This window comes from Sylvia atricapilla, chromosome 1, assembly GCF_009819655.1.
Source record: "Sylvia atricapilla isolate bSylAtr1 chromosome 1, bSylAtr1.pri, whole genome shotgun sequence".
Lineage (NCBI taxonomy): Eukaryota > Metazoa > Chordata > Aves > Passeriformes > Sylviidae > Sylvia > Sylvia atricapilla.
In genome coordinates this window covers 41,882,754-41,895,976 of record NC_089140.1, presented here as the reverse complement: position 1 = coordinate 41,895,976, position 13,223 = coordinate 41,882,754, and the positions used below count along the sequence as shown (strand labels likewise).

General features: G+C 51.7%; 1 protein-coding gene and 1 long non-coding RNA gene across 2 annotated transcripts in view; both read left to right on the top strand.

The window, feature by feature from the left end:
* The first annotated feature begins 3,399 nt into the window (after positions 1 to 3,399).
* LOC136365932 (uncharacterized) lies at positions 3,400 to 8,221 on the top strand. Its single transcript, XR_010744443.1, has 3 exons — positions 3,400 to 3,465; positions 3,659 to 3,739; positions 6,947 to 8,221. It is a non-coding gene; the product is annotated as an uncharacterized lncRNA (long non-coding RNA).
* A 2,496-nt stretch (positions 8,222 to 10,717) lies between these two features.
* Positions 10,718 to 13,223, top strand: part of TRIM71 (tripartite motif containing 71) — a 54,576-nt gene continuing 52,070 nt past the window's right edge. Inside the window, exon 1 of the mRNA XM_066320342.1 lies at positions 10,718 to 11,670. Coding sequence (XP_066176439.1) covers positions 10,792 to 11,670 — 879 coding nt within the window. The 5' untranslated portion in view covers positions 10,718 to 10,791. The remainder of the gene's footprint in view (positions 11,671 to 13,223) is intronic.

Here is a 13,223-nt window from a genome sequence, read left to right as displayed (position 1 = left end):
CAGGAAGGTGAGTGCCTGAGGCTGTGGCAACGCTCAGTCTCATCGCCTTGGTATGGGACTCCATGAAATGATTGAGAAAGCTGCTATGACCACAGTTTAGTTGGAATTTGGCCTGGAGTGAAGCCAACAAGAAAGAAAAAAAGCCTCCAACATCAAAGCTTTCCTTTCAGGGTCAATTTACACCCTCAAATTGTCTGTTGTCTGAGTCAATCTAACAGCTCACTGCTGAACAGGGAAGGTTTACTAACCTCCAAGGACCCTCGACCCCCTCGTGCTCCAGCTCCCCATCCCATCACCTCCTCTGCTCGAGCACTCATCAGACCCTGCTGTCAGCTGCTTGGGGTGTCCACAGATGAGCAGCAAAGAGCAGGAGCTAGAGGGAAGAGCAGGACTTGCCCCTTTCTGATGTGTTGAGCTGTTAGATTGGCTCAGCCACCTCCTGTCACCTCCTGCTAAAGGGCGGGGTGGGAGAGAGAAGGAGCTGATGGAGCTGTCTGGCTGCAAAAGAAAATGCTACTGCTGGAAACGCACAAGACCAAATCTCCCTAACCTAGTGCTGGCAAGGTCACTTGAACAGGCTCATTGTGGCAGAGATTGCCTGGGATGTAGTGGCAGCAAATAGAGCAGTGGTCCTCTCTGAGTGCCACTGGCAATGGCAGGCACTGGCTGCTCTGTTTGGTCTCTGCACAGGGGATTGCAGCTTGAGTTTACCACTTACAGAGGGGGAGTCACTGACTCTGCCCCCTCAAGTGCCCACGAGGCCAATACAATTCCCAGGTGGATGCTTTTTCTTCATTTACCCAAGGCCAAGGAAGCAGGCTATCTAATATTGCCTGGCATAGGGCCTGCTGAGAGGAAATTACTGACTAACCACTTATTTTTACATAAAAGAAGCTACCAATGTGCGTGGGTCAGACTGCCTTCCTGCTTCGTGCATCACAACCTGGAAGATAGTTCCCTACCACTGCTGCAGATCAATCAGTCAAAAGTTCCCTGGCTTGGTCTCCGAATCACTTATCTTTGATTATTTCTAGTTCCACTGTATAGTCCACCGTGTCTTGAGGTCACGGGACAAAAGCCAGGAGTCCTACAGTGCAACTGCTCTCTTAATTCCTTGGGTGTCTTCCCTGCTGATACATAGCAGAGATTGGCAACTAATCTATATATAGTACAGCACTGCAGCTGAGACACAATGCCTGCATTCAGCGTGCATACATGATGATGTCAGCAATGGCTGTTTAATTGCATCATGGGAAGTGAAGGGAGAAAAGAATTGGAAGAAAAAAAAAAATAAGAAAGGGGGCCCCTCCACTTTACATAATTTCCTTCACCGCCAGATGGGAATGCATGGGAATGCTGGCCCTGCATCTCAGGAGCTCCCTCCCCAAAGCCTGGCATCGCCACATCTGTTTCCCTGGTTTCCTACTCTTCTGATCTTCTTCACCTGCCCTGCACCCCACCACCTTGGGCGAGCTTCCTGAGATGCTGCTACCGCCATTTGATTTGGCTTCCTGAGACTCGCTCCCTCCTTCCTTATTTTTACTTCTCCAGCTTGCAGTAGCATCCAAAGGCCTGTAGTTGTGAAACACCCTGGAAGGGTAGGGTCTGCATGCAGAGACCACACAAGCCCCCTGGCTGCTTTTATTTACATAAAGGAGCATCTGTACTGCCAGGCAGTGGTTCACAAAAGGGGCTGTCAGGCTCAGCACAACTCCACTGCTCCGCAGCTAGCAGAGAACAGAAGATACACAAACTTCTCTTCCCAGCAGACATCCATCACCGTAAATGTACATGGGTTTTATTTGAAAGGAGAGACAACACTCTCCTTGCATTAGTACAGCAAAAAAGGGAAAAGATCCTCGGAGTGACAGCTTTCCCCTCTCTAAGACCTACAGCATCAGCTAAATCAACAGCTTTAAAACTTCCCTGAATGCCTATAAAGTTCCCACTCCTGCAAACAGGACCTGTGGTATCCTCCATTTTAAGAAAGCTTCCCTTTGTCTTATCCCCCAGCCTATTTATAGTTGCTGTGGTGGAGGTATACAGGGAAGGCTTTACGCTGGCAGGCACAGGGCCCTTCCCTGCACAGCAAGGAGGCACGTGCAAAGGGACATTTAATAGCCTCCAAGAAACATGTGGCTCCTTGGGGCTCATTTTCTGGGAGGAGCCTCTCACCCAAAGGGTTTTAGCTGACTTTTTTCCCAGTGGCATGCGACAGGGGCTTTGGGCTGCAATGTGACTCATCGGCTGTTTTTGGAGGTCCACTTTTACGAAGGACTGTAGGGATGCCATTGGGGTCTCATGTAGGAGAGGAGGCAGCTGCGTTCTCCCACTGCCAGAGAGAGCTGGCCAGGCCAAGAACTCCCTTCTAGGCTCCCTGGTGGAGCAGTGAGGAGGGGAAAGGCCTCTTCACAGGTCACTCCTTGTTCCCAGAGTCTTTGCAGAGAAGCCAAGACAGGACACTCCAACCTCTCTCATGTCTGTGAGTACACAAAAGCCTCAACCTGTAACCTGAGCCTGGAGGAATAGCATGCTGTAAGGTAGCAGAAGCTTCCTCTGAGTCCACCTTGCAGCTTTCCCTACGGAAAACACAATTATAACCACAATAAATAATCACATGAACCAGAAAGTTTGATTAGCATCCTGCCTGGCTGCTTGCTTGTTCATTCACTCTCGTAAAGGAGCACATTACCTTTGTGTGTACTGTCCCTGACCAGTGTTGGTTTTGACATATAAAACTCTAAATATTTCTGGTCCAGATTAGCTCCAAGCATGCTTACTGCTAAGGACAATGCAGAAATAGCACTGCTTTTTCCTCTCAGCATTTAGTTTATACCTTTGGAACTGACCTGTCTTGATCAGAGCAGCTGCAGGAGAGAGCAGCACCCGAATGTGGGTCAGGATTAGTGCTGCATGTTACATGAAATCATATGAGGGAGCCTGCCACTAACTCAGGGCCACAGTTTGCCAGTGCTCAGGGAATTACACTGCATGGTTCTAAGGGAGAAGCAATCTGTCCACACTCCCCAGGGAATAATGATGAGGAGGCAGAAGGGGAGAGGCAGTGCTTGGACCTAGGCAGTCTTAAGATGTAGAAAGATGTAGGTGACCTTCGCAACCACACAAAAGCATGGGAGAGGCTATTGTCCCTCTGAACACACTGCACAAGCCCTTCACCATTCCCAGCACAAGGTCGGCCACGGCAGCGCTTCAGTGTGTTAGGGGACACTCACTCGTCCCCGCTTGCGGGCTGGTAATGAATAGCTGAGGGTGCCAGGCTTCCCAGCTCTCGCCGCCAGATCTGGAGGGGAACAGCTGCCTGCGCCCAGAGTTTACACAGCTGTGGGGAAGCATTAGCAGCTGACAAGCCACTCTCCCTTAAGCGTCAGCGTACACCACCGCTCGCTGTTAGAGGCACTCCCCCAGCCGAGTAAAAGGGTCCTGCAGATGTGAACAAGAGCGAAGGTAAGGAGAACTCTTGAGTTACAGCCGAGTTAATTGTGCAGAGAGGACAAATGCAGAGTGAGGTATCACAGGAGAAGCAGTGTCAGGAAACGGGAGACTAATAACAAAACTTTTTACCTTAGTTATTTACCCATAAGGGTGGCACCTGATTTCTACCTCCTGCTGCTCAGAGCTTGCATTTCTTGATCTGGAGAGCATATTTGCAAGGTATATATCTATTTTGCCAAGCTTTTCTTGAAAGAGAAAAGTGATCTGATGGGACATTTTGTTGAAGGTGAGTTTGAGAACCTTCAACACTACTCCTGCATCAGTTTTCACTCCCAGTCAGTGAAGTCACCGCTTGTGACTGAGACATGAATTTAGACCATTCTCAATGGTAGACATCGCATTTGAAAGCTGTTTAGAACAGAAACAGGGTGAGAAGAACCAGACATTTGCATCTTCTGGCCTTGAGCCCATCCTTGGGGGGCAATAGTTGAGCTGTCATCATCAAAGATTAAAGCCAACACAGGTACTTAGCCTAACAAGAAATCTGATTGAACAGATGGTAAATGGAGAGAGATTTGAGAAGTCTGGAAGAGGAAATTGGTTTTAGAGATAGTCATTGGGAGGTAAAGATGTTAAAAGTCCTTGTGATGCTAAATCCTACTATGTGGTTAGAAATGGATGATTTTCAGCCAGAATTTCTGAAAACAAGAAGGAATTTATCAGAATGCACAGGAAAAAAAAAAAAAAAAAAAAAAAAAAAAAAAAAAAAAAAAAAAGATAATTTAGTTTTGTCTCAAAAGTGTACTGTGCAGTAGGAAAGCTAGAGCGAGGCCTAAACGTAAAGGTGCTCTTGGAGACATTATAATAAAAGTGGAAAACCCCAAAACTTTCTATAGCACACTGAAAAATTACATCTTTGTATCAGTTGCCTGCAGAGCTTAGTGCTGTAAAGCAAGACAGTGGGTGATCACTTCTTTTTGGGAATGCAGTATTGATGCCTAAACCTGGAAGTGTCTCTGGGGTTAAAAGTAATGTCAGCTGCTTGAGCACAAGATCCCTGCTTCCCAAAGCCTGCCCTTGAAGACTGTACAGATGCAAAGATGCATACCAACAAGATCTATAGATTTCACTTGCACATGTGCACAGAGGAAGGTCTCCGTGTTCCTCTCTGGATCCCATCACACCCTAACAAGCACATCTTTAAACTCAAGGTGACCCTGCTGTAGGGGAGATGGATGGGTGGAGGAGGGGGTGTCAAGCGCTTGAATTAATATGCTGAACAAGCCAGTTTCCAATGATTTATACCATGGGGACAACACTCCCTGCTTCTTTGCTCCCCAACCCTCCACCCTGCTCGAGATCCAGCATACCCTACAGGAAGCTCAGCAGCACATGCAGAAAGTTGAGCTTACTACTGTACTTACTAATGGATCCAATGACAGATATATGGTTGAGCGAGAGTCAGGGTGCAGGAGCAGGCATGGCAAATTTGGAATCTGAGGCAAATTTAGAAGTTTGTGCTCGCAAGAGGAAAAATGAGGGAAGGAGAAAAAAAACCCAGCACAAATCAGAGCTAAAGTGGCTGAACTTAAGTGGCACAGTTGTCCATGGAGCACAGTTGTGGTGAAAACCAAAAAAAAAGATGGATATTCCTCTGAGTGTAATGAATAAGTCACTAACAGCGCGCTAAAAACCAACAACAAAACCTTCCTCTTTCATTTGTCTGGCACTATTTGACAAATGCAAAATCTCTGATGGCTACACCAGCATCAAGATCTTGCTAAAGACTTTCCTTGTGGGTAGACCTGTTGGAAGCAATGTTTTTGTACATTGATTTACTAGATGAATTCTTGAGCAGGAGAATTAAAGATCCAAACAGGTTGTAATGCTGTGCCTCTTGTCTCTTTGTTAACAGATAAACAAGGATGGGGATTCTCAGGGGCAACAGGACAGAGAGAGTTTTAGATCTTGGTAATCCCTAGGAAAGACTGAGCAGAATTTGAAGCGATGAACCACTGCATTGGCTTTTTATGGCTGTGGTATAGCAATACCGGAGTTGGAAATGTTTTCTGGGTCCTTAGGTGCAAAACAGCAACAATGACAACAGCAGCTGAGACCCCTCTCTGTTTATCACTACCTGTGCACAATCGGGGACTTGCACCAGCTCCTCAGCTACCCCTGCTCACAAGACCTGCTGAGCTCTGAGCTCACAACACTGCCTTGGCACTCAGCACAGCAGGAGAAACCACATCAGGCTGCTGGACCACTTCACACAGGTGGCATAGAGGAGAGCTCTTGCTGGTCAATGTTTGCCTCTAAAATTACAGTCAAATATCTCCAAACTCATGATTACTCTACCTGGTTCTATTTAACAAAGCTTTTAACCCCCAGACCCCTGGGTTTTCCAGCTGTATTTCTTTTGGCAGGAACACTGTTGTGTTTGTCCTGTAGCGCTGCTGGCGGAAAGCAGATGCTCTCCTTCAAGAAAACGGAGCTTCCAATAGGAAAGCACATCCCAGTATTCTAAGCAGATGCCAGAGAATGACTCAGGTGCAGTCTTCTGCCCTAATGTCCTGTTTTCCACTAAAATTTAAGGGGAAAAAGAAAAAAGCATTTTTAATGCATCCTTTAGCTGCAGTGGCTGGGCAGTTAGTCAAGGACAGACAAATGTTGCCAAATAGAGATTTTTCAACTAGGTAGATGCTGGCCCAGATCTTCAGAGATATTTCCATTCTTGTTAAGTGTCTCTGAAGATCTGGCCAGTCATGCTCAGGTTTTAGCATTGTTAGAATGTTTTAATGGTTAATGTTTCAACACAGTTCTGACATGATCATGACACAGTTATGATTTCAACACAGTTGAAAGATGGGCTTGCCTTTAGTACATACCACATTGTTTCAAATTCAGACTAGCAACAGTGTATGAATGGAGGACAAAAGAAAGATGAGAGAAATGGGTTGAAAAAGGCTGGAAAAACGGGGATAAAATGTGAGAAACCTCAGCAGAGCGACACAAAGGAGAACCAGCAGAATGCAGAGAAATATCTCAGACGCTCACGTAAGCAGGGAGATTTCATTTATTTGGCACAGAGGGACAATAGCCCTGCTAACCAGGATAGCTATTGTTCTTTTGTTTTTAAGAAACAAAAAGGGAAAACGCGAAGCACTAGCTTCCCAGGGAAAAATCATAAAAATAAGTTCTCATCCTGCTGTCCAACAAGAAATGAGAAGCCTCCCGCACTTCACCTATCGCCCCCACGCTGTTACTCACTCACGTGTTTGTCGGCTTAGAAAACAAATGAAATATATTGAGGCCTCACTCTGAAGAGAGCTGAGGGTGTTTTTGCAACAGAACAATTTAATTGAATCGAAAACCATCGAGTCAATGCATTAAGCAGAAAAATGCATGGTGCTATCTGCTGTATAGTTGAGCGCACAAGTGCTCCAGCAGCCAATGTTTCAGAAGGATTGTAATACTGGTGTGTTCCCTTTAGCTTTATTTCAGCATTTTTCACAGTGAAGACAGAAAGCCATCCATAATTGGAGGAAGCCTCAAAATGTTGCATTCCTTCAGCGGTGAAAGTGGGAGAGAGAAGAAAAGAAGGACTTTGATTCAGCAAGACAGGGGTGCTCCAATATGAGGGTGACAGCTGGAGAATAAGGACCCTCTGTTCAGGGACAGTGAATTTCTTATAGCCTTTTACAAGCTCAGGGAGGGTGCAAGATGTAAACAAGCTTCAGGAGCTTTGGCACAAACACAGTGGATCCTGTCAGCAAAAGGGACCTTCCACAGCGAGTAGGTAGCATCTGAGCCGTTAAGGACCATTTGAAGCATCAACGCACAGAATTTCCCCCTTCAGCCAGTTTGCTGGAAAGCAAGCAGCTGTCAGTGAGGGAGGCAGGGGTGTCAGATATGCCTGGAGACACACATGTGGGAATTTCTGCCCAATTAAAATATTTCTGAACACAAAAGATGACAGTTTCCATTGAGAGAGCTGGTGCAAAGCATTAGCTGGGAAACCCAAAGAGATCAACTGTGCGCTTGTTGTTTGGGCAGCTCCCTCTCTTCACAACTGACTTCATCACGGAAAGGACCAGCTCTGCAGCATCATAACTCTCTGCGGCAACCACAGCACATAAACAGAGCTAAGGCAAGGCTGAGTGATTTTTTTTTTACCTCTAGATAGTCAAAGCTGGGGTGGATTTCACCTGCATGCTCAAATGTGAACTTATGGGTCTGCAATATAAAGGACACAGCACCAGATCCAAATCCTTCAGTGATGCTATATAAGGCAAGTTCTCAGCAGAATATACTACTGAGGAGCATAATAAATATTCATGGTTGTTTACAACTTAATGCCGGTGTGTTGCCCCATGGACTTCATAAACGATTCCCATTGCTTGGTCTTGCGTAAGGGTGTTAGCACTCCTGAGTTTCTCAGTTCTCTGAAGGGCTTTTTGAGATGCCCCCACAGGCATGGCTTGAGTTATGTTTAGTACCTGTCAGCAGAAGACAAAAGGCAGTTTTAAGTAGAAAATTTAAGTTAGTGTTATTTGTGTGTCTAAATAGCTTTAGTTGTTTGTACATCTAGGGACTAAACAAAGGAGAAACATAACTTATTTTAATAACCAGTTTTCCTGTTCTGTGGTAGTTCTGAGGATTTATTATCATTACTGAACAGCAATTAGTTTTGAGTTTATTTTGCTTTTTTACAGATGCTTCCATTCACTAATCTGTATATTTTCCCATTTTTATTCCTTTTCATGGTTTGTTGTTGGTTTTTTTTTTTGTTTTGTTTTGTTTTTTTTTTTTTTTACTTTCCAGTCCCTAAGACAGTTCCACATTTTAAAATTTCTCAGATTTCCAGTTTCCTTGTTAAAAGCTACGATGCCATGCGTCCTCTCTTGCTACCGCAAGCCCCACTAACCAAGAAGGTGGCCACTCAGTCGTGCTGCAGAGCTGAAACTTTGCACCCACACGTTGCTGGTGGCGGGGCATTTCATTAGAACTAAAATAATTGTTGCGGTTTTTATTTAAGTGTCGTCTCGCAGCAGCCCAAATGGCATCCCCGCCGATTTTTGCTAACTTCATCGCGTCACTTTGAAGGAGAGAAAGCGCCTACCCCTGCCCCAGCAGCAAACCCCCACCGGGCTCGCCCGCCCGGGCAAGGCAGACCCGGCGGCAACCGCAAAAGCGTGGAGAGGAGCCCGTCACCCCTAGACTTGGCGTCAGAAAACAATTACTCGAGAGACTTAATGTTTAAAGCTGCATTAACGCCTCGGTGCTTTCAAAGAACGGCCGCGAAGCCCCGCTCGCATCCCGAGCCCAAAAAGGGCGCGAGGGTCTGGCGACCGCCCGAGCCGCGGCGCGTCAGACGCAGGCTGGGAGGGGAGGGGGGGGTCCCCGGGGCTGAAACCGGCGGTATTAAAAAATGGGGGGGTGGGCGAAGGGGGCTGGATGCGGGCGGATGGGGGCAGGTCGGGCCGGAGGAGGGCGAATGTTTCCTGCCCGCCGCCACCGCCCCCCGGCCGCCCCCCGCAGCCGGGCGGAAGTCAGCCCGCGCCGTCGGAGCTTAAAAGGCTCCCGCACGCCGCGCCGCCCCAGTGCCGGCGGCCGCAGCGGGGCCGGAGCCAGCGCCGCCGCCAGCCCCGCGCCCCCCCGGGGCCGCCCTCCGCACCCCGCCAGGCGGGGAAGGCGCCCGGCGCGATGGCTCTCCCCGGATCCCACGCCGCCCGGGACGGTGCTGCCGCATCAGTGAGTAATTCCTGCTAATTCACCCCCCGGGGCCGGTGGGCTCCGGCTCGGCAGATCGCGGGGGAGGCGGGCGTTTTGGTTTTCGCTGCTTTTCCCCCCGCCGCCCCCCCCCCCCCCCCCCCCGCCTCTTCTTCGGGTTTTATATTATTTTTGTTTTCTCAATAAAACACCACGCGAAGAGGCGAGATGACAAAGGAAATGTGATCCTAGGCGCTGCAGGGGCTCAGAGCGAGAGAGAACCGGAGAGGAGGAGGAGGAGGAGGGGGCGAGCGTAGCGCTCTCGGATAGCATTGCACAGCGGCTCCAATTTGTGCGAGCGAATATAATACACCCCCCATGAATAATTCAGGGCAGCCGGCGGGGACCTGCCGCTGCTCCTCTGCCCGGCCGCCGCAGCCTCTGCGAGCCGCGCCGAGCCCGCGGCGCTGACCGGCCGGGAGCAGCCGCCCGAGCCGGCGGGTACCGCGTGTGCCGGGGCTGCTGCGGGCTCGGCGCTGCCCTCCGCGGGAAGCCCCGCGTAAAGGAAGGCGTCCGGCGGGAGCCGAGACTAGGAGAGGCGAGAGGGGGGACTGCCCTTCTTGGCCGTCCTCGGAGCCCTTTTATTCTTCCCATCTCCTCCTCCGCGTCCCGCCAGCGTGAGTCTCTGCCGGTGGGGTGGGCACCAACGCCGCCCTCCATCCCCACCCCCCAGTCATGCGGTGGTGGAGCAGGCGTCGGCGGGGGAAGACTGGAGCCGGAGAAGTCTGCCTGGCCACTGTGTTTCAGTGCCTCTCTCTCTCCTAGAGCTGCTCTGGATTGCAAAAGTGGAGGGGGGAACTGAAACGAAATTTCCCCTTCCCCCCCGACAAGCACAGGTTTAAAGGAAAAGAGGAAAAAACCCAACGCCCCAAGAAGAAAGAGCGAAACTTGAGTTAAGCCCCTGCTGCCCCCCACCCGCCCGGCCGAGAGGGACTTGCACTGCCGCCCCGACCCGGTTCTGCGGCCGTGGGAACCGGAGCCGAGCCCCGGCGGACGGAGTTCGGTCCCCGCTGGATGCGGCGGGGATCGGGCGGTCGGCGCCCATGCACTTTCCGTTTAGGAAGAGGACAAGTAACCAAACCACGTTGTCAAACTGCTGACCCGAGGGGGAGATGAGAAGACTGTGTGAGGTATTGACCGATCGGGGAATCGATACAATTTGTCTAATGCAACGGGGTATCGGGATTAAGTACATGAGAGGGAAGAGAGGATCCATTTACTGAGGGAGAACGGGACAGCTACACCTTGATACCAAAAATACTCCCCCCTCCCCGCAGCAGCCAGCCCGGCAGCAGCGACGTACGAGGAGAGGACCCAGCTCCCTGCAGACCGTCGGATCGATGACACCGTATTTGCAAAACCGGCCCATCGATCCCACTTGGCAAAACGACTGATCGATGCCAGCTTGCTCGTAAGCTGCTTGCAGAACTACCTTCTCCCCGCGCCTCTGCTTTTCCGCCCACGCTTTTTTTTTTTTTTTTTTTTTTTTTTTTTTTTTTTTTTTTTTTTTTTGAGGGAGGAGAGACACGTTTTTGCCCCCCCATCCGGGAGTCAGGCCCATCGCAAATGGCTTCGTTTCCCGAGTCCGACTTCCAGATCTGCCCGCTGTGCAAGGAGATGTGCGGCTCGCCGGCTCCCCTCTCGTCCAACTCCTCCACCTCCTCGTCCTCCTCGCAGACCTCCAGCTCCTCCGGGGGCGGCGGCAGCTCCTCCTGCGGGGGCCCGCCGCGGCGGCTCCACGTCCTGCCCTGCCTGCACGCCTTCTGCCGCCAGTGCCTGGAGGCGCAGCGGCACCCCGGCGCGGGGGACGCGCTCAAGCTGCGCTGCCCCATCTGCGACCAGAAGGTGGTGATCTCGGAGCCCTCGGGCATGGACGCGCTGCCCTCCTCCAACTTCCTCCTCAGCAACCTGCTGGACGTCGTCGTCGTGGCGGCCGCCGCCGACGAGCAGAAGAACGGCCGCGCCGCCGGGGCCGGCCCCGCCGCGGGGTCGGGCGGCGGCGGCAACAACCGGCACCACGGCCGCCCGCCGCCCGGGCCGCCCCGCGCCGCCGGCTCCTCGCCCGCCGCCGCCGCCTCGGCCGCGCCTTCCTCGACGTCGTCGTCGTCCTCCTCCTCGGGCGGCGGCGGCGGCGGCTCGGCGGCGCTCCTGCTGCGGCGGCCCCACAGCCGGCAGGGCGAGCCCCGCTGCAGCTCCTGCGACGAGGGCAACGCCGCCAGCTCCCGCTGCCTCGACTGCCAGGAGCACCTGTGCGACAACTGCGTGCGGGCGCACCAGCGCGTCCGCCTCACCAAGGACCACTTCATCGAGCGCTTCGCCGCCGGCCCCGCCGCCGCTGGCCCCGCCGCGCCGCTCGCCCTCAGCCCGCCCTACCCCGCCTCGCCGTACAACATCCTCTCCGTCTTCCCCGACCGGGCCAGCTACTGCCAGCACCACGACGACGAGGTGAGCGCGGAGCGCGGCGCGGGAGGGAGGGAGGGAAGGGGCGGCCGCGTTCCCGCCCCTGGCCGGCGCCAGAGGGCCCCCGCCCGCATCGCTCGCTGCCGGGGGGCGGCGGGGACCGGCCGCGGCGCTCCCGCCGCCCCGCCGGGCTGCGGACAGGGGGCAGAGGCACCCCGCCAGCGGCCGGTGCGGGGCGCGGGAGCCGCCGGCACACCGGGGAAGGGCGTGCGGCCAGGCGGCGGCGTCCCGGGTGCGCCGTGCTCCCACCGGGCGCTGCTCAGCGCCGCCGCCCGGGAGGAAGAGGAGGAGGAGGTGAGCCGGAGGAGCCCCTCCACGAGGTGCGGGACGTGCTTTTCCCGGAGGCGGCCGGTGGTGCCCTGGTCTGCCCGTGAAGGGTGTGCAGCGGGGACATTAGGCTGCTGCGGGTGCTGCGCCCCTCAGAGGGAGCTCGTCGGGCGCCTACCGAGGGGTGGCGGGGCCGTGGAGTTGCGAGAGAAAAAAATTTTGGGCCCCCCAGAGCCCGAATGCTCAGTTAAACTGGTTTGCGGAGTCTGCTTTGCGCAGCCGTGTTCGGCGTGTAATCCACTGGAGAAAGAAAAACGAATAAATAGGGAAGAAAGATAACTCTGTTGAGAAAAGGGCACCTTTTTGATTGTTTAATTATAAATAAATAAAAGGTAGTGAAAAAGTTAGCAGAGATACTCAGGCTTGCATATGCCAGTTACATCTACTGCTCTAGGTCAGTGTTTTGTCTGCTTCTGTGGTGGCAAACATCTACTGATGCAAAAACAGGAACTTGGTTTGTGTGGTGTTAATTTAAAAGGCTTTGGCTTTGCAAGTTTTGATTCTGGTGACCTAAGTATTATTTCATAAATCTTAAAAGAGCCAGTGGCTTCTTCAAAATGTACTTGAATGTGTCTTAAGTTTCATTGGGATTGTTTCTTGCTGTGATACTTTGAAACTTGCTTTTTCGTTTGAAGCTGGAAAATGGCGATCTGCTTACTTTCCCCTTTTGCTCTGGGGGTCAGCGCGGGGGGATCTTGCTGGAATTTTCCAGTAACCGGTGTTGAAAGTAGTTTCCTCCCGGGATGAAGTTGGACAGCACAACAAGGGGCTTCAGGGGAAAACCCGCCTGAGGACAGGGGTGTAGAACAAGAGTTTCCTGTGAGATGCTTGCTAAAGTGATACATGAAGGCATTTAGCCTAGGGAAATGTGGTGATGCCTTTGTCTTCAGTTTTCAGGGACACTTTTTCTATATCTTCTAATGTTGCTGTAGGTATGAAATAATTCTAGAAAGGTCTGGCATTTTGTGTTTCTTAAAGTTGTTAGTGGCAGAGGACAGACCATATGAGTTTTGTGGAAAAAGAAAGACCTTAAAATGCCATTTGGGGGACATGAAGTGTGATTGAGAAACAATCAAGTTTTTAACAAAAACAACCAAAAAAAAGGCAACCCAGAAACGTTATTGCAAGCGGGCTGCTTACAGCTTTTTGTGGTACCTCAGTATCTCCCTAAGAGTGGGCTTCCTAAAGCACTTGTGTCTTACTGAATACTA